Source organism: Chrysemys picta, chromosome 11 (genome assembly GCF_011386835.1).
Source record: "Chrysemys picta bellii isolate R12L10 chromosome 11, ASM1138683v2, whole genome shotgun sequence".
Lineage (NCBI taxonomy): Eukaryota > Metazoa > Chordata > Testudines > Emydidae > Chrysemys > Chrysemys picta.
The window spans coordinates 72,735,890-72,756,405 of NC_088801.1; the positions used below are offsets into that span (position 1 = coordinate 72,735,890).

Genomic DNA, 20,516 nt, shown 5'->3' on the forward strand with positions numbered 1-20,516 from the left:
ATAGACTCATAGACTTTAAGGTCAGAAGGGACCATTATGATCATTTGGTCTGACCCCCTGCATGCTGCAGGCCATAAAACCGTCCCTACCCCTTCCCTGGACTCTGCTGTTGAAGTCCCCAATCCTGTTTTTAGTGACTGCAATCGGCAGAGACCCTCCTGCTAGAGATCCCTGCCCCATGCTGCGGAGGAAGGCGAAAAACCTCCAGAGGCTCAGCCAATCTGCCCTGGAGGAAAATTCCTTCCCGACCCCAAATGTGGCGATCAGTAAGACCCCGAGCATATAGGCAAGAGTCTCCAGCCCGACCCCGTTAGCCATTATACTATTTACCCACCATTGCTTGGCTTTCCTTGACTACTATGTTTTACCATTAAACCATTCCCTCCATAAACTTATCTAACTTTATCTTAAAACCAGACAGGTCCGTCGCCCCCACCGTTTCCCTCGGTAGGCCGTTCCAATATTTCACCCCTCTGACGGTCAGAAACCTTCGTCTAATTTCAAGTCTGAACTTCCCCACGGCCAGTTTGTATCCATTGCCTCTAATTCAGTGGTTCCCAAACTTTTGTACTGGTGACCAGTAGTGTAGCAGGCTCTGGTCTATTTGCTGAAGGTGTGGGAACTAGACCCTTACATCCACACAGGATTACTGTAGATATCAGGTTATATTATTAAGATGGTGTTTTTATTAATTGCACATAACGCATCTAATGATTTTTGTTAAATATCACAGAACAGCTTTACTCAGATAGTTGCTCAATTGAGTGAGAAAAATTACCCTTTTATCTAACCTGACATTAGAATGAGGACGTTCTAGACTTTGAGTCAGCCCTATGTCGTAAAGAGCATATATAGGTCTATCAATTAATACTCAGCAGGTGGCTTTATTTAGTTTGCCATTAGCTACAGAAGTTTATCCAGTGGAACCCTATTCTTAATGAATGTTAATGAGACAGGAGAAATAAAGGCACGTGACCACAGCGCAGAGAGAACATCCACCAAAATACTTGGGGGAAAAGGCAGATTTACTGAACAGAAATTACTCTTGAGCAGTCAAATACAAGCACATAGTATGCCTTCCAATTGGACAGGGGATATATGACATGAGCAGCGTATTTTCGATGCCAGCTGGACAAAGGATCTTTTCCTGTGTGGGGCACAGCGAATGTTAAAATAAGGAAGAAGCCTGAAAGATTTCCACTTCTCTTCTGCTTAAACTGAAGCCAACGATCAGAAACGAAACACACAAGCCTAGCGTACAGCCCTCTCTCAGATTCTGCCAATTGCTGATATCAGTAAGACCTATCAAGCATGACTGTTCAGTTGGGGTCTCTTTTAGTAGGAGAAGTCGGCAGCTTGGAAACTATTGCTATGCCTCCTTGGACTAAAACAAAGTTTTATCTGCTTCTGGTGATGGTCACTCCAGCTATGAGCTGTAACAACTAAGACATGAACATCTGAACAACACAGAATCATAGAATATCAGGGTTGGAAGGGACCTCAGGAGGTCATCTAGTCCAACCCCCTGCTCAAAGCAGGACCAATCCGCAACTAAATCATCCCAGCCAGGGCTTTGTCAAGCCGGACCTTAAAAACCTCTAGGAAAGGAGATTCCACCACCTCCTTAGGTAACCCATTCCAGTGCTTCACCAGTGTCACTGACAAGTAATTGGTCAGACTGTCACAGACCCTTGTCTGGATTATGAGCCAGTTATTCTTCAAAGTTATTAAACACTTCAAGAACTGTCCATCTGATTTTAAGTTTGAATGCCTTATGCATTAGTTACTTGGGTTTAAGATTAATATTTACAGTAGGCTACTTATATTTTGTTAAGAATATTAAACCTTAAACTCAGTACAGTGTAGAACTCATTCTGTTTGCTTGAATAACGGTTCTATATGATGCATAAGGACATAAGTGAAGCAGTCATAGCCAAAATTATTAACTTGGGTGCCTAAAGCTTGGCACCTAAAGCAACCTGAAGTTGATCTTAAAAATCTTTGATTTGTGATATTAAATGAATTGATATGGCTTTAGAAACAAAGAACAATTTTAACTACAGACGCCCCCCAGGTTACGCAAACCCGATTTATGCAAATCCGCACTTACAGAAAAAGTTCCATAAGCTAGAAATAGGAGGGTGGGTTGGTTTTTTTTTTTTGCATAATGGTAGGGTATATGTTTCCGACTTACACAAAATTCGAGTTAAGCAAGGCATTCCGGAATGGAACGCTTGCATAAATCGGGGAGCATCTGTATGAAAATTAAGATTGAGTGTATTGAAACAATTAAAAATCTATGTTAATGAATGCTACCAGATGCAAATACCTGTGGGTAAAGCCTACTTAATGCAAGCATATTAGAACATCATTCAACCAGTGACGCTGGGGGCACACTTTGATATTTCACAATCTGCGAGTGGCATTGACAAATGGATTAATTAACATTGGTGAAGAAATTAGACAGATGAATGTTAGTATTGATTTTGATGGGACTATGATCATCAGGATAACATAAGTTTAATTGGCATGATCAATATATAAATTTAAGTCCATCTATTTCAGTGAGTATTGGCAGCAACAAGAGTGATAATCATTTCTAATCCTCTTCTGAGGAGACAAGTAGTAATCAGCTTTGATTATCTGGACTGGATTTATTATATTTTATTAACACGTCTTAAAAAGTTTGGGTTAAAGTTGGACCTGACAAGAGTGTCAATAACTCAATTCATCTGCCTAGATAGCTTCTCTGGAACACAATCCAGCTCATTGTAGATGGTCCATGCCGTTCATGCAGCCCCAGACATGAAGTTATAGACTCACATATTTTAAGGCACTAGGATCAATTCTATTATGTGTGACTGTAACAATTCCCCCTATCACCAGCAGGCTTTGAACCCTAAACCTTCAGCACAGATTTCCACCACACGAATCACCAGACAAGCCACAATACTGTACCAGATGTTGCCATGCAAACCTGTAGCCTTGGTGTCGTCTCCTGGCATAGCACTACCCACAATGCCCTATATTTGGTGAGCCTCGGAGACACATTGGTGACACAGATATGGCAATTGCTTCCAATATCCTTGGAAACCTTATAGTGTTAAGTTTAAGTATCTTTGGAGTCCATTGTATTAAATGCAAAGGTAATGTACTATTGTGGGCTGGATCATATGCTGGGGGAGATGTGATGTGAACCCTGGTATGACAGGGCGTTGAGCAGGAACTGCTGAGCCAGCCTTCTGTCCCTCCAGCTCCAATTAAGGGAGGTGAATTGGAGCTGGTTAGACCACCTGGCCCTAATTGGGGGAAGCAGAGATTTTATACAGCCCCTGCTGCCTAATTAGGCTGGGGCTGTATAAAAGCCTCAGGAGAAGGAAACCAGGGGGGGAGCAGGAAGAATGGGAAAAGGCAGGGAGTGGAAGCAGGGAGGTAGCTCTCCCCTCCCTTTGCCTGGGGAGGGATAGCTCAGTGGTTTGAGCATTGGCCTGCTAAACCCAGGGTTGTGAGTTCAATCCTTGAGGGGGCCACTTAGGGATCTGGGGCAAAATCAGTACTTGGTCCTGCTAGTGAAGGCAGGGGGCTGGACTAGATGACCTTTCAAGGTCCCTTCCAGTTCTAGGAGATGGGATATCTCCATTAATTTAATTTAAAAAAAAAAGGGTGGTGGGAGCACAACCTGTAAAGTGGTTACCGAATCCAGGTTCTCCAAGTGACTTTATCAGCCCAACGGGAGCAGGAGCCAAGAGGGCCCTGCAGCGCCCTGTTACACCCGGGAAGTGTGATGAACTTCAAAGGACTGTACTGAGCGTGTCTGATCAGAATGGGATTTTGGATAATCTGTCAAGTAATTTGCCTGGAGAATCTCGAAGGGGAATTTGCATTCACTTCCCCATCTCCAGTTATGCAAATCCACAGTCTTTTGAAGCTATGCCCTGATAAGAGGTCCACAGTCTACTGATAACCTGTTCAAAATCAAAGGCTCAAGCTGTATAAAGGAAAGACTAAGCTATTACAGGGGTACTAGTTCTGAGCTGAACTTGTAACCACAGAAGAACCCCTGGGTGAGGTGTTCAAGGACTGACTCCTGACAGAGCTCTAGCGGGAGTCAGAGGTGGGATCTCTGCTAAGCTTATTAACACGTGTGTAGGTTCTTTTAAATATGCTTTTTCTCTAATGCTATCACCTTAAGAATAACCCTGTTTGCTTAGAAAGAGCTGTGTGGCAACTTGTTAACTGCTGGCCATTACAGCTGTTCATAGGCTCTGGAGAGAAAGCCAAGTGCTGATGTTGGCCCGATCAGGCAGTCTGGCTTGCTGGGAATATCACAACAGAGGCAGGGAACTGTGCAGCCTGAAAAAAGCCCAGTCAAGAGGGAGAGAGACTTGCATCTCCTCCCAAGAGAGGTGACTGCTGAGGGGCATAGACTGGGTGCTCTTGGTGGACCATGATGGGGAAATACAGGCGCAACTGCCCTGAATTTGACAACTGGCATAGCCCAGAGCTGCAATTGCAGGGCAAGTCCTGAACAGGATTGAGATGGAGCATGCCCAGTGCAGATAGAATCCTCCGGGAATTTAGCTGTTAAACCCTGGTCTCTACTGATAATGTGTGAACTAAGATTTTTTTCAAATTTCAGTGGATATTCACAGGAACAGCAAAAGGCACATCTCTAACACAAGTCCCTGCTCCAAAGCATGGGGCACTACAGATTCTCAAACTAAAGGTCACCAGCGTTTTGTTTTGTAACATTGAAAAAAAAATTTCCTCTAGCCTCTCTCTCAGAAACAGCTTATGCATGTTGGCTGAAACTTCCTAAAACATTTCAGCCTGAGGCAGACATGTGTCATGGAAAATTTCAGCCCAAATTTGGAAAAAAGTTTAACACAATTGAAAATAGGGTCTAATAATGGGAAGTGTCAGGCAACCTTAATACTTTGCTACCTGCCTCATCTAGAATACAGTTAAAATTGTGACAAGACACCACAGGACACTTAATTTTTCTGACTTATTTTCAGACTTACCTTCAGAGTTTCTTTCCCTCCTCCTTGGGTGAAACACACAATCGGAATCTTCCCACCATAATTAGAATCTGAAATATATCCCAAAAAAGCGAGAGGGTCTCACTTTGCAGTGTCAATGTATTTGAACAATTTTTATACTTCACAATAATCACTTATACACTCGTTTATTAGATTTGGCTTTGATAATATTTTACACACAAATACTCGTATTCCTGACTTTCAGCTGATTTAACCAAACTATTTTTAAAGTCATCTACTCCATTGTTACATGACCTTTAGTTATTCTCACTAACCCATTTTGCCTACTCTAAGGTCAGATATCAACACCGAGATGCAGTCTTCCCAGAAGTAACAAAGCAAGGCTAAAGTCTTAAGTACTTAGTATTGCCAATGTACAGTGCCTAAAAAAAAAAAAAAAAAAATACATGACATGACTTGGGAGGAGGGGGAGCAGTGTTATTTGCATGCTGATTTCTGACCCTTTAGTATGGGTAGGTCGTCAAGTTTCTCCTTGCAAGCATCAGGGCTGTAAATTTAAAACAAAAGAAAGAGATTCTACCATAATCACATGACTCCAGGAGTTAGAGCTTCAAGAAAAACCACCAATCATTGTGCCAACTCTTGCAATTTTATCACATCCCAACATTCAGAAAGATTTAATTCCAGTGCGATAACTTTAAAGAGAAATAGTCCTTCTGCCAGGGCCCTGATCCTGCATTCTCGTGATGTAGGGGAGTGGATCCCCCTACTAGGTTGTGGCTGGGACTAATGGACCTGCACAGCAGGAGTAGGTGGGAGGACAGTTCAAAGCCAGCTTCTGCACAGATGCATTTGGCTCATCTGGGACGCACCCCCAGCCATGTGGAGTGGGGAAAGAGCAGGAGTTAAGCGTCCAAAATGTCCCCCATGAGCATGTCAGCAGAAAGAGATAGGGGGTGGACAGGAAGGGGTGGAGCCATCGCAGTGTGAGGAGGGGAACATGCTGTGCCTTATAAAAGACTGCAGCGGTATATTGCCTAGCACCCAACAGGAGCAGAGGAGGACTTGTACTTCAGAGGCCCAACACTACTCATGAGTCAGGTCAGATCGCTCCTTGGTCAGGGCTGTGCAAAGAGGCACAATCTGAGCTAGAACGATAGGTAGGGGTTGAGCTGTAAATTTAGATCTACAGTTTTCACACGCACAAGTTTGGGACTGCTTGAGTTCAAGGTTTTGAATTACTCTGGTATAGAGTGGGGGTTACCTGAAACATTCGTATGTTAGCTCAGATTACAATCCCGACTGGAAGTTGGGAGTGTCAGACTGTTTAGGCCTATGCCAAAGTCTGAGATTCTTTTCTAAATCTACCTACCACGGATCTTGTGTTTGTATTATCTATACACAAAAATATATACGCACACACACACAGGATCATGACAGGTAGATTGATACGTTAGTAATTATTAAAGGAATAAGTTAATCAAGAAGTTAAGCTGATGGACCATTAACATGGATGTAAATTTAATCATTAGAAAATCAAAATTTAGCACCTACAATTACATCTAAAGGGTTTAATGTAATAGGATTTTCATATGTTAAACACTAGTTGATAACCAATAGCATATTTATTGAAATTAAAGTCGTGTGATGAGTTTGTGCAGTTTTATTGCCTCAGTGAATATATACTTAACACTAATGTATAATACTGATTTTATTTATTTCAGAATGATTCATGTAGTGGCTAATAATCAGCATTGGTTATTATTATTTATATTAACATAGTGGCTAGGAGCCCTAGTCAGGTCCCCACCATGCCATGTGCTGTGCAAAGCACCACACAGATATACAGCCAGTTGAGTCCAGAGGTGTGACCCAAGGGCAAATCCAGATTCCTCAGACAACCCTTCCCCCAACACACCAGCATGTGTCAAAAGGCTGGAATTCCCAACAAACAGAGTAGAAGGATGGAAAGCAACCTGGGCCCATCAGGTGAAATTGCTTTGATTCCTGAACGGAAAGGAATGTTTATCCCATATAGTACTTGAAACTCACCTTACCCAGTAAATTGTACTCTGTGGTGAACCTCAGATAGATTATTGCATGAGTATGTAAGCTCTACTTATCTGTACCTATGGGAAGCATAGAGAACAGGAGTACTTGTGGCACCTTAGAGACTAACACATTTATTTCAGCATAAGCTTTCGTGGGCTGTAGCCCACTTCATCAGATGCACAGAATGCATGTTCTCCTTGAAATACGCACAAATCACCATGGGTCACATTGACAGTATACCGTCAGAAGCCTTCTTTGTTATTAGGCATATGAGCAAAACGCTCATCCATTGCATGGCAACATGAGAAAGCTTGTTTCCTCCCACAGTATGTTCTGTAGCATCTAGCCCTGTAGCACCTGAGCAGAATGATCTGAAGTTAGAGAACTGCACCAACCTGGGATAACGCGTTCCGAAATGTATTTTTCTAACTGTGTCCGTAGCTTAGCCTCTATTGCTGGATATCCATGGGTGCCGTTATCGACCAGCAATAGGTGGGTGTGGTTATTGTCCAGGCAATACAATGGGTCCCTCTTAAGGTCATCCATTATGTAGTGGGCTGAATAGTACCCCTAGAAACATCAGCAAAGGGTTTCCATTGAGTTCGGAAGGGCATGGTTCATGCAGTACTTGAAATGGGGACACAGCAGGTCGGTGGGAGGGGCATGACTATTGTTCTATTATTTTCCAGATTTTAGCAGCATAAGAATTTCCAGACCAGTTCACAGCAAAGGTCCATCTAACCCATGGCCAGCACCAGCTGCTTCAGAGAAAGTTGCAAGAGCACTCATAACTCAGTTATGGAATAACCTGTCCACAGAGGACATTCTTCCCTTCCCCCACGTGGTGGGCTTGTGCCCAGGAGAGTGAGAGTTTACACCTCCTATAGTTTTATGTAACTGAACTGTGGATGTTCTCGTTACACGTATAGATGTCTAGTGATTTTTGAATCCTGCTAGGCCATGTTGAAAATTAACAATTCATTTCTCCTCCATTTTAACCACTTTCTAATTTATGACCAACCTTTACCCCTCACCCCAAGGCTTTGTTTCCTTAATGCTACTTAGTGAGGGTTTGTGTCAATGGGTTTTCAAAAAAAAAAAACCCAAAACAATCTATTGTCTCCTTTGTCCACTGTTTTGCTGATGTACTCTATGAAATCTAGCAGAGTGGACGTAGGATAAGACATGCTGGTTTGTTCCTCCTCCTCTTCAGTTGAAATTTCTGCCTTTTACCAACATATACAATAATACTATTGCATTACAGAAATTTCTGGCAGATGCCCCAGTTCAACCCAAGAACTACTGAGTGCCTCTTTGCATCCCCCCAGCCTCTAGTGTGCATAACAAGCCCTCCCTTTTGCTGCCACAACCTTATATTCTTATGCCACAGCAACTAGTGGCTGCTGGAATAACCTCTTAGGATCACTAGCAGACGAATGAGTTAGAGCTGCCTAGCTTACCCAGGCACAAGGCCAGAGCCAGAAATGAGACAACACAAAGGTGCACACAGACACCTCTGACCACCTACTTTGTTCCTGTGCAGAAGTGCAGCTCAGCTGGACAAGAGAGACTATATTGTCCCCTTCTCCTTTAGTGAATCCACCTCACTGAGTCTAAGTGGCACATCTTTTCCAAAATCCAATGCTCAATTTGTGAGTACAATATATCTCATTTGTTGTTTAACTATTATCTTTAATAGGCACTGGCTATTTTACAACAGTGCAGCACAAGTTCTGTAGCAGGAAGAGTCTCTAATAGGACCTCACATCCAAATCAGTCACAGGCCAAAGGCATCAGGCTCCATGCAGATAGTGGTGTGGATGGAGAGCAGTGAGGCATTTATGGAGAGTAGACTGCGTTTGGTCAGAATATAACTCAGTTTTGTAGGGTTTTCACTGGCTTCCCATGACCCCATTGACAGCACTACATTTTCCTCACCTCAGTATCGCTGCTTCTGATCAGACTATCCCGGTTGGAAATCATGCCCCAGGCTGCTATGCCGATAGCCACCACGTTCTCCTCTGAGCTCCTACTGATGGTGTTGTCTCTCACCACCTCGCCAATGTATTTCATCAGTCCATAGTGAGTGCCTCCTGTGAAAATCCAGGCCCCTGCAGATGGCAGGTACCAAATGAAATTTAGCCACAGACCTGCCACTGTGCATAAAAAGTTCTTGTCTTTATAGATATGTGCATGTGTCATCCCCAATTCTCCACTGCCCTGCATCTCGTGTAGTCATGAAGGCCTGTGTTACATGGGTGCAAGACACTGATGTGGCAGTACTGCGCACTGATGCAAGTGACAACACAAAAGGGCAAGGCAGTGGGGATTTTGGCCCTCGGGGTTGTTTACCTTCAAGACACTAAGCCAACTAATTCATCCTCACTCGATCACAGGACAGATGTTAATTCCCATATGATACAGGAAGAAGAGATGTTGAGACTTACCCAAAGCTACAAAGGACATCCTTGTCTAAGCCAAGAATGGCTCTCCACCCAGTTCCCAAGTCATTAGGCCATATTTGTCTGAAGTGGACTAAACAGGCAACCACTAATAGAAAGCTCTGCCTCTCTGCTGACTATTCACAGCTTCTTCTTCTCCACCAGCTTCATTTGGTGGAAGGCTAATATACCAGTTGACTGAAATATTCACCTCTCACTTCAGCTAAATCACAATGGCACTCACTGAACCAAGTTCTTCACTTGCTTGAACTCTTCTGACTTCAAAAAGGGGTTACACTAGGTGTGAACGTAGCCTAGGGTTTTTTTTAATACAAATTAATACAATTAGCTTTTTCTACTATCCTAACTCTATGTGCCTATGGCTACAACTGAATTCACAGGTATTAATTACATAAATGATTGTAAAAGGCATGGGGACACTCAAAGTGGCATCAAAAAAGATAGACTTGCCCCAAGGTATATGCCTCGTTTTTCCCCAAATTAAGCCCACATTCATTTAATTAAAAGACTCGCACGGACTTCAATGGGACCAGGATTTTTCTCTTGATGCATATTCCCTGATCATCTATTTTCCTTTCCCTATATTAGTGTCTAACATCACCATTTATCCACTATACTGACAAACCAAGAGATACCAGGCTAGCACAATGGAGAAAAACATAAAAACTAGTAGCTTCAAGGCAGCCCAGATACCCCTTTCACCTTTGGACTGGGCAATGTAGATCAGCCTGCTGAATATCTTGCGCATCCGCGGCTTTAGAGCAAAGTTTTTTGCTCCCCCTGTGACTGAGATGACAAGGTTGGGATTTTTCAGGTGCCAGTGTTGAGTCATCAGATCATAGAGCATTTCAGAGTCTGTGTCGTAGGACAACCGGATGTACTTCAATGAGAGAGGACACAATGCAGGGTTAGCAGCAATAAATGGCAACAGAGTAATTCCATTTTGTCTCAAAGCGATGGCCTGGTTCAAGGATGTTTTGCGCCCTAGGCAAAACTTCCACCTTGCGCCCTTCCCCCTCCCCAAGCCCTGCGGCAGCTCCCCGCCCCCCCCCCTCCGCCCCGAGGCACCTCCCCGCGGCAGCTCCCCACTCCGCCCTGAGGCGATCCCCCGCCCCAGCCCGGGGAGCTGTGTGGCAGCTCCCCACCCCAGCTCACCTCTGCTCCGTCCCCTCCCCGAGCCCTGCAGCAGCTCCCCACCCCGCCTCCGCCCTGAGGCGCCTCCCCCACGGCAACTTCCCACCCACCCCTCCGCCCTGAGGCGCCCCCCCGTGGCAGCTCCCCCCCCGCCCGGGGAGCCGCGCAGCAGCTCCCTACCCCAGCTCACCTCTGCTCCGCCTCCTCCCCGAGCCCTGCGGCAGCTCCCCACCCCCCCGCCGCCCTGAGGCGCCCCCCCGTGGCAGCTCCCGCCCCACCCGGGGAGCCGTGCGGCAGCTCCCCACCCCAGCTCACCTCCGCTCCGCCTCCTCCCCGAGCACGCCGTCGCTGCTCCGCTTCTCCCGCCTCCCAGGCTTACGGCTCCAATCAGCCTGGGAGGGAGAGAAGGAGAGCGGGGAGGCGTGCTCAGGGGAGGAGGCGGAGCAGAGGTGAGCTGGGGCGGGAAGCGGTTCCCCTGCGTGCCGCCCACCCCCCCTTACTTGCTGCAGGCGGCCCTCCCCGCGCCCCCCTGCCCCAGTTCCCTCCGCCTAAATGCCGACAACGACCGGGGCAGCCGAAGATCCAGCCGCCGCGGTCGCCGCCAAAGAAAATGCCGCCCCCCAAATGCTAACACCCTTGGCGATCGCCTAGGTCGCCTAATGGGTTGCACCGGCCCTGGCCTGGTTTCCCATTCCCTTGCCCTCCATGCAGTCATTTATATCTAAACAAAATACAAAGCAGGAGTCAAAACAGTTCCATTAGGTGACATTTGTCACCCGCATTGCACAGCAGTAAATGACCAAAGTGCAAAGCAATGGAGAATCAGGCCCAGTGTGTGTTTTCTAAAGACTTGTTTTATGGCCTGTATTTTCCTCACTCCTAGGACACCTGAATAGAGATGGGCTACGTTTTTCCAACAAATTTATTCAAAAAATGCAGTTTCAGCCCACCTGAAACTATTGGTGAATTTGATCCAATTAGTTTTGGTTGGGAAAAAAGTTTTTTCAAGGTCAGCTTCAGATAAAGGATGTGTTCCCCTCTGTCTGCCCTTATAACCTTTAGCCCAGTGGTTAGGGCACTTGCCTAGGATATGAGACCCAGGTCCGAGTCCCCACTCTGGGTCAGGGACTTGAACTCACATCATCTCCCTGTCAGGTGAACATCCTTATCACCAGGCTGTAGGCTAGTCCAGGGTGGGTGGCTCCCAAACTCTCCTACTGAAGCTGTTCCACTTGTATCAATTCTTAAATATTTATTGGGCCACAGAGAGAGAGAGAGCATGGCTCTGTGCATGGTGATTAAGGCTCTCACCTGGGAGGTAGCAGATGGGATTCAGATCTTCTCTGTGCTTGTGATTTACCTGTGCATGAAGTCATCAGCTCTTAGGAAACTTCAACAGCACATCTCCCCAGCAACATGGGCTACCACAAATACAACCCTGTTCTCTGCGCTCTACACTGGCTTCCCATGGAATACGCAGGCCTTGTCTACACTAAAGCGAAAAGTCGATCTAAGCTACGCAATTTGAGTTACGTGAATAGTGTAATGTCCCTGAACATTATTAAGGGGCTACGGGATCTTCAGATTTGGCCATCTGAACATTTAAAACTGGGCACAAGATCATCCAAAAGTCTCCTAAATCCATATTGAGCTGTGTGGGAAATGGGAATTTTCCCTGCAAGAAACTTTGCAAGAAAAAAAATCCCAATTGAAATTTTTCATCCCCATTTTTTCAATATTCCACAGAATTTTTGCATTTGAAACTGAATGAAAAAAATTTCATTTCAAAACCATTTTGTTTCTAAATGAAATTTATTTCGATTTTTGAATTTTTTTGGTTTCTTTTAAGGTTTTTACCCACTTGAAAATATGTGCATGTGGTAGGAGTGGTTAAAAATGTGGTAAAGTGGGGGGAAATTCATTCATGACTGTTTACCCAACTTTCTCCAGTTGGAAAAACTGGAATTTCAAAACCAGTGTTTGTTCCCCAAAATATATATTTTATATATATATATATATATATAATTTCAGAAAAACAATTTTTTCTCCAAAAAGTACATTTAACCCTATTTTCCAACATTAAAACAGGTCAATTTTTTTAACAGCTCTGTTAAACCTTAAATAAGTTGCCATTTTCCAGCAGTTCTCACTGGCTTGAAAAAAAATCAGATTGCTTATTTAGGTACCTAACTTTAGGTTCCTCGTGTTGGAAAAATCTAAGCTTCTTTTTAATTATTCTGAATTTATTTTATAAAGGCTAATGCAAAAAGTCACAGGGCAGAAGCCATTTATGGATAGGCTGGAGTTAAAATACCCGTGTCAGCTCAGCAGTTACTCACCTTCCCTCTCTTCCCAAGATTTTCAAACTGAATGTCACCAAAAGCATCAGTGGGAAGTTCCTTTGTGTGTTTCCTATAACTCCATTTCTCAGTGTTATTTACCTGAGTCCCCTCTATATGTTGGCTTTTGGAATACCCACACTTACACAAGTTGTCCCTGCCATGAAGAGTGAATAGAAAAAAAGAAATAGATTAACATCTTTTGCCCAGAAAACATACTCTTTTCTTTCAGTGACTGATAGCATAATGACAACTAAGACTGGTGAGCAGCCTTTCCACATGTATTTGACAAGTAGGTTGGCTGCACATTTTGCAACTATAATGTTACAACTTATGCTCGAATAAATAGGATACTTCTACATGGGAATTTAAAGTTTTATTCTTGAACAAAACTGAGTAGTTACGGTGCTTGGCCAGAAAGATGCACAAGGCCCAAGGTGAAATGTAACATCTATAGCTGAGGTCTACGCTAGTGGGAAAGACTGAAGAAAACCAAAACTCAAGAGCTAACACGTATTTTCAAAAAAGCAACAGAGGGTCCTGTGGCACCTTTAAGACTCACAGAAATATTGGGAGCATAAGCTTTCGTGGGTAAGAACGCTTATGCAAGAAGCATCTGAAGAAGTGAGGTTCTTACCCACGAAAGCTTATGCTCCCAATACTTCTGTGAGTCTTAAAGGTGCCACAGGACCCTCTGTTGCTTTTTACAGATTCAGACTAACACGGCTACCCCTCTGATGCGTATTTTCAAGTTTTCATGTCATGGGCCTACCCAACAAACAGAAAGTATATTTAGTGTTTTAACTCTGTAATATTACAGAAAGACCTCAGCTTGTTTATGTACAAAATCAAACACATGTGTCAACACCTACTCTGCTCCATATTAGAGGGTCTCTGACCTGTTTCTTGTTGAGACAATGAGGGATTTTTAAATCCCTCTCCTTTTTGCTCTGCTTTGGCCAGATTGAAGCTCAGTTTATTAGTGCCTTTCTGATGGTTTCCATCTTAATGTGCTAACACCATAACATTTGCTTCTAAACTAAATCCCACCATGAGTCAGAGGATGCCAACTTGAACTTAAGTCCCTTCACTATCTGAGGCCTATGACTTGGGGACTCCCAGTGACGACATCCCAGGATCATCTCAACATGTCTTGGTATCCACCACCCAGATGGATTGAAAGAACATATAAAAGTTACAGTCTGTTACTCCTCTAGAGATAGGCCCGCTACACAGGGCACCAGGTGTTCCACCACCATCCAATTTACATCATGCCACAGGATTGTGCACCAGAATCTCAGCTTTGCTTTTAATAAAAGAAAAACTTTCCTTGTTCTTATGGTTGTGAAGATTTCCTGTTCCATGTTTCCAAGGTTATCAATTCAATGCAGTAAATCAATGCCATGCACATGGCACCCACCTGAGTCTGCAGAAAGCTTTGAACAGTAACTCCAAAGGGTGTGACCAGCTCCATTCATTTTATTTGAGGCTTTATGAACTCTGGTGTTTTCTAAGCTGTATGGCGTTCAGCAATTCTGCCACAGAGTTGGCCATTTTGCTGCAGCCAGGAGACCAGCATTTTGTTACAGACAGGACACAGCCCAGTATCTGCCTCTTGCTCTCCAACTTTCCTCACAAGGGAGCGTTATTGGGTTACACTGCAGGCTTCCTGCATGGGTCCATGGTACCAGCCAATAGGGTTTATGGAGCTAAAGTTGGAGTCCAGCTTGCAGCCAAAGGAGCTGGAAGTGAAGGCTAGTGAGATGAGATACCTCGGTACTGAGCCACTGAAGCTAACTACAAGGTCTCCTTTCTCTGGATGAGGATGGGGATTCTGAGCTGGGTTACCTGGACCATATTGCAGAGAGTGAAAATCCCAGAGAGTGAAAATGGGCTGCTTACAGGATAGAGGAAAAACCCATCCTTAGAAATAGTCACTGTCAAAAATAATCAAAAAATTTTGGTCCATAAATATTTTCAACAATGGCCATAGGTGGTGGGATAGGGGTGTGTAGGTGTGGAGGTGGGGGGAGAGAAATAGGAATGAAGCACATTTCATGGTAACAGAATATACTAACATTGCTTTGAAATTTAGGGGTGGGTGATGCAGAAATTGTCCCAAGGTGATAGGAGATACACAAGGGCTGTTTATAAGTGTAGAACTGACCGGCTAAAAGCTTTTTTCTCTGAAATAAGATATGTGAATTGCTATGGTGGGGCTGCAGACTGTGACCTCTATTCATAATGCTAAACAGCATGACACAGGTGCTCATCGGATGCTAATTATATCTTTGAAAAATCAAAATGGACTCCAACCTCCATTTTTGTGCTATTCTCAAGAAGATACCTACAGTGGTCTGGCCATCTGTTGACGTATGTTTATAAGAGTGTTAACATCCCTGATTATCTGCAAGGTCTCTGAGGCGTTCTCTCAGGAGACGTTTATGGACAAGAACATGTCATATATTTCTTTCCCTTCTGGACATATCAGAACACAGCACTGACTTCCTTCAGAAGAGCAGTTCAGTGCAGATAGGGAAGTTGAAATAAAGAAGGGAAAAGGCTTTATGAACCCAGGGTTTCCAACACTCTGAAAGAACTGGATAGAAGATTAATAGCTTGCCTATTCCAGAATTCTAAAATGCTTCATAAATTCTCTAGGAATATAAAGTGCCGATGTGTTAGTTGGGAGCTTTGATGAAAGAACAATATATGTTGTGTTCTCTCACCAAGCAGGCACAGCCCTCTCTGGGATTGAACATGGCAGCTAGCCACACCTCTCTCTCCTAAAAGGAAGGGATGGAGGTGGGCTCTACAGAATGGAAATGCTCCAGTAATGTCTGATATTTTCCTCCTGGATTTGTGGGGGGAGAATCTAGTGAGAACCAGCTAGCTGTCCTTTTTTCACCCTTCCCCAAAGCTGAATCCCTACAGAACTCCAACAAAGGGCTTCTCTGAGGTTATAGGAAAGCATGCCGCAGTTTATATGCGAGAGGAGAGGCACCTGTGCTGAAGGGGAGCGTGCAAGTCGTCAGACATGCAACAGTTGGGTTTTGTTGGTGTATCAATTATTAAACAGGTCCTTCATTTCTGGTTTGCCTTTAGGTGAGATGCAGCAGGGCTGGAAGACGAAGATAGACAAATTCAGACTGGAAACAAGGTGTACATTTTTAACAATGAGAGTGATTAACCACTGGAACACATTTACCAGGGGTCATGGTGGATTCTCTATCACTAAATCAAGATTAGATGGTTCTCTACAAGATGTGCTCTAGGAATTATTTTGGGGAAATTCTCTTTCCAGTGTAAAGAGTGCCCTGAATGCTACTGGGGATGAAAGATTCTTTTATTGAGGCTCTTTTCAGCTCGTGTCTCGATTACTGCAACCACCTTCTCTTTGGCCTTGACAAATGCAGTCTTGCCCCGTTCATATCCATTCAGAATCCTGCTGCCAAGATCATTTTCCGAGCCTGTCGCTTTGACCATATCACCCCTCTCTTTGCATCCCTCCACTGGCTCCCTCTTCTCTATAACATTGAGCAGTAGCTTGCCCTCACTTGCAAGGCCCATCATGGCCCATCCCCACCCTCTCTCTCATCTCTCATCCAATATCGAGATGTTGACCACCATCTCTGATTGGCCCATGATACCAGCCTTAACCACCCGCTTGTTGAGTTTTCAAACAAGCACCTTCATGTTTTCCCCCATGCTGCCCCTCCTGGGGAGCTCCTCCCAAGCATCAACACCCGCAAAGCTAATCTCATTATCCACCTTCAAAACCCTCTTTAAAACTCTCCATTTCTGTGATACCTACAAAAACTTGAGAACACCTAGGCCCCAGGTGTGCTGAGACCACTGCCTATCATACTGACCAATACTGTCTCAGCGTTTCCTTGTACTCCCCTTTCTGTCTGTATCCATCTGTTGTCTCTTGTTTTAGACTTCGACTGTAAGTTCTTTGAGGCAGGGACCATCTTTTGTTCTGGATTTGTACAGCACCCAGCACAGTGGGGCCCTGGCCCATGACAAGGGCTCCTACATGCTATGGTAATACAAATAATAATAAAAATAATATGCCACCTCACATCAATCCCACGAGACCCCATTCACTTCAATGGGATGCTTGCCAGTAAAATAATGTTACATTTGATCCAGACAACATGACAACTGAATTTATTATTTCCCATAGCACTTGATATTGGGACATTCAGCAACACCCAGACAATCATTAGTGCCCGGGATAGGCCTTGTCCCTTGATCCCTGTTTTTTCATTCTTGTTGCATCAGTTTAAGTTCGGAATACCAAGGAGAAGCTACTGTGCTGGCCATGAGAACTTCTGTCACCATGTCTCTGCTATCCAGCTAGTTGTATGCAAAACTGGCTTTTGAGAGCTGTGGAATCTGCTGGTGGGGAAGGAAGATGCCTGCTGGCGGGGTGCCCTTCCCCCACCCCCCGCATTTGCATGACAGTCCCAACTTTAAGATGGGATTGTGTGGCCTGCTCTTTGAGTGCATTTATCAAACTCACTTCCCAGAGTAGACTAGACTTGAGGCCTGATCTCTCCTCCCAGCCAGAGTGTTGAAGGGCAGAGTAAAATCTGCCATTCCAACCTCTTAAACAAACCCAGAGCTGTATCAGGACTCTCACTGGACCATGACCAGAACACAGGGAGGATGACCAGAGAAGGGGAGAAAAGAAAAAGATTGTGGAAGGCAAAAGCGGGACTTAGAAGACGAGGCTGCACAAGGAAGAAGTGCCCTGGCAGCTCCCCAAAATCCTAACGCTGGTGTTGACTGTTACTTCATTACGTTGCTCTCAACCAGCACTACCTCCCGCTCCTGTCAAAAGCAACGGTCAGAGTATTTGCTTACATTGACTTGGCATCTCTCGTGAAGAAGACACATTCTCTCTTCTTAAAATGTTCTTGAATGAAGGTGACCAAATCCTTTGGGGGAAGATTAGAGGGAAAAGTTTTAGCTCAGGGACTCCCAGCACTGCAAACGCTTTAAAGGCAACACAGGTGTTTTACACTGGCATTTAAAGGAAAACTGCAGCGATTCATTGCAATTCATTTGTTCGCAGAGTAGGGTCAGGGCCTGTGTGGACGCAGCAATGCAAGAGCGCGGCAGGTGACAGCTAAATCCTTTAACTATAACAGAAATATTAAAACAGGAACTTTCAAAAAAAAAAAAATAATGAATAACTATCAGCATGTCCTAGTAGGCCTTGTTTAGATCAGGAAAAAGGTGTTTTTAACAACATGATGAGCATCAAAGCAAACAGCTCTTGCATTGTCCCTTAAGCACATGCTGGGGACAGATGTAACATCAACAGACCCCAGTCGTCGGCGGGCAGGATCGAACCGGGGACCTCTGGAGTTTAGTGCATGAACCTCTACTGCATGAGCTAAAAGCCAACTAGCTTTTAGCTAAGGCTGTAGAGCAGACTCATTTTCTCTCTCTAAGTGGTCTCGGTGCCACTAGATGGGACAGAACACCACAACCAGAAGGTGTGTGGGTTACACAGGATCACATTTAGAAACATGGCTTCATCTTCCTATTCATTCAGTAAGAGCTCTATTGGTTTAACCCAACATGTTCATACAGCAAACATCCCAATAACTAGGTCAATATCAAGAAGTTACAAAGCAGCCCCCACTTCCACCACAATTTTGAACGCCACTAAGCACCTAGTGTAGACCTGGTTTAACACCTTTAGAAATGTTATGGGATCACAGTTAACCATATCTGCTAAATGGTGTTTAAATCATTCCAAACAAACCTTTTTTTTCCCCCTTAGCCTCTACCAAAAGAGATGCCAGCTCCACTTGCTATTTTAATCGAACCCAGCATGCCCCAGTAGGAGATTAAGTCTCTCGAGTCAAACCCCAGTGGAATTCAGATTGTTTTAAGGTAATTTCCAATTCTAATTTAATAATTAAACCCTGCTAAATTAAACACACCAAGTGTTTAACACTACAATAGACCTTGCCTTAGGATGATTGGAAGCTCTCCGATATGCAGCTGTTTCTATGGAGATGTTAGTTCTTTTGCACCTAATTTGCCTCCAGGGACTAACAAAATGGGAGCTTCCTATCTGATCATAAAATGATTTTATTTGTCTTTTATTTACTCTTATTTGTTTAGGGCTAGAACGTGGCGTGGACTGTGCTGACTCCAGACGTGGAAGGGGAGACCAATTGCACCCTGTCCTGTACACTCCTGCACAGCCTCCCCTGGCCTTGGGCGCAGGCACTCATATCTGCTACTAACCCCATGAGCAAGTGGGCAGAGATTTGGCAGAACCTAGCCCACGCCCACACGTCAGCCAGGATGAGGGAAGTAGTAGGTTGCTACCATTAGCAAAGTTACTCCCCACCTGGAACAAGAGGAGGGGAGTCACATCCCTCTGAAGTACAATTTCTTTCCTTGCTGCACATGGCCCCACACACAGGGCCTGCAGCAGTTTACTCCCCTTTGCGACTAGTTCTATGACAATCTGAATCTTTTCAGTAAAGTGGAGTTCTCCTTTAACCATATGAGAGTTCTCAAAGGCACCGCCTGTTTGGGGTCTTTTTGTGCAGCTGCTGTTAACGGTGGAGTTTAATCTAGACCAGGAAAGAAGCCTGGATACAAATTCTACTGGAAATAAAAATGTACATTGCTAAGCACTTGGAAAGACCTCAAGTCTGACGTGTTTCAAACCAAGAGATCCATATATATGAAAATCGACTTTGTATAAAACTTCAAGTGTTTATTCAAAAGTAGGCCCAAACCAAAGCCACGCAGTCCTGAACATCCCTAGACTATGATAGAAGGAGGAGGGACAGAATCCAAACACAGACCCCATGTCACATTTTGCAGCTGCCCCCTGCCTATGAGCCAAACCAAAACCTTTCAGAGTAGCAGCCGTGTTAGTCTGTATCCGCAAAAAGAAGAACAGGAGGACTTGTGGCACCTTAGAGACTAACAAATTTATTAGAGCATAAGCTTTCGAAGAAGTGGGCTGTAGTCCACGAAAGCTTATGCTCTAATAAATTTGTTAGTCTCTAAGGTGCCACAAAACCAAAACCTTGGATCTGAAGATGTTTCAATTTGGGGTGTTCTGAATCCAGACTTGGAGCCAACTGAAATAGCTTGGGCCCATCTCAAAAGTTATTTCATTCGCACTGTTCTGTTTCAGATGCCTGTCCATTTCATGAGACAAATTCATTCTCTTCGTTTTATATGCTCCTGGTCTCTGCCGGTACCTATACCTTTCGGTTCCTATACCGGCAGATCTGCTACTTATACTTCAAAGTATAGTGCCCTTTCAAAGATGATACTATTCACCAAAGCACAAAGCTAATAAGATTTTACATTAATAATTCATCATTTTGGCAGTATGAAAAATAGTTTATGGGATACCCCCAAGCTCACACTTGTTAGGAGTCCATCTGCAGCCGCCCACAGCATCCAGGCTCCAAAGTCCATCGCCTTGCAAGGTTTTTTTACACCCACGAAAAGTGGGTGTAACATACAGCTAC

At 44.3% G+C, this 20,516-nt stretch overlaps 1 protein-coding gene across 1 annotated transcript in view; it reads right to left on the reverse strand.

Annotated features, from left to right (window-relative positions):
• TRPM8 (transient receptor potential cation channel subfamily M member 8) overlaps positions 1 to 20,516 on the reverse strand; it is a 100,994-nt gene that overhangs the window by 64,796 nt on the left and 15,682 nt on the right. The window contains exons 3-8 of the mRNA XM_008172588.4: positions 17,863 to 17,936; positions 12,991 to 13,147; positions 10,220 to 10,397; positions 8,994 to 9,166; positions 7,451 to 7,625; positions 5,025 to 5,092 (exon numbers count right to left, since the gene is read on the reverse strand). Of these exons, the coding sequence (XP_008170810.3) occupies positions 5,025 to 5,092; positions 7,451 to 7,625; positions 8,994 to 9,166; positions 10,220 to 10,397; positions 12,991 to 13,147; positions 17,863 to 17,936 (825 nt within the window). The remainder of the gene's footprint in view (positions 1 to 5,024; positions 5,093 to 7,450; positions 7,626 to 8,993; positions 9,167 to 10,219; positions 10,398 to 12,990; positions 13,148 to 17,862; positions 17,937 to 20,516) is intronic.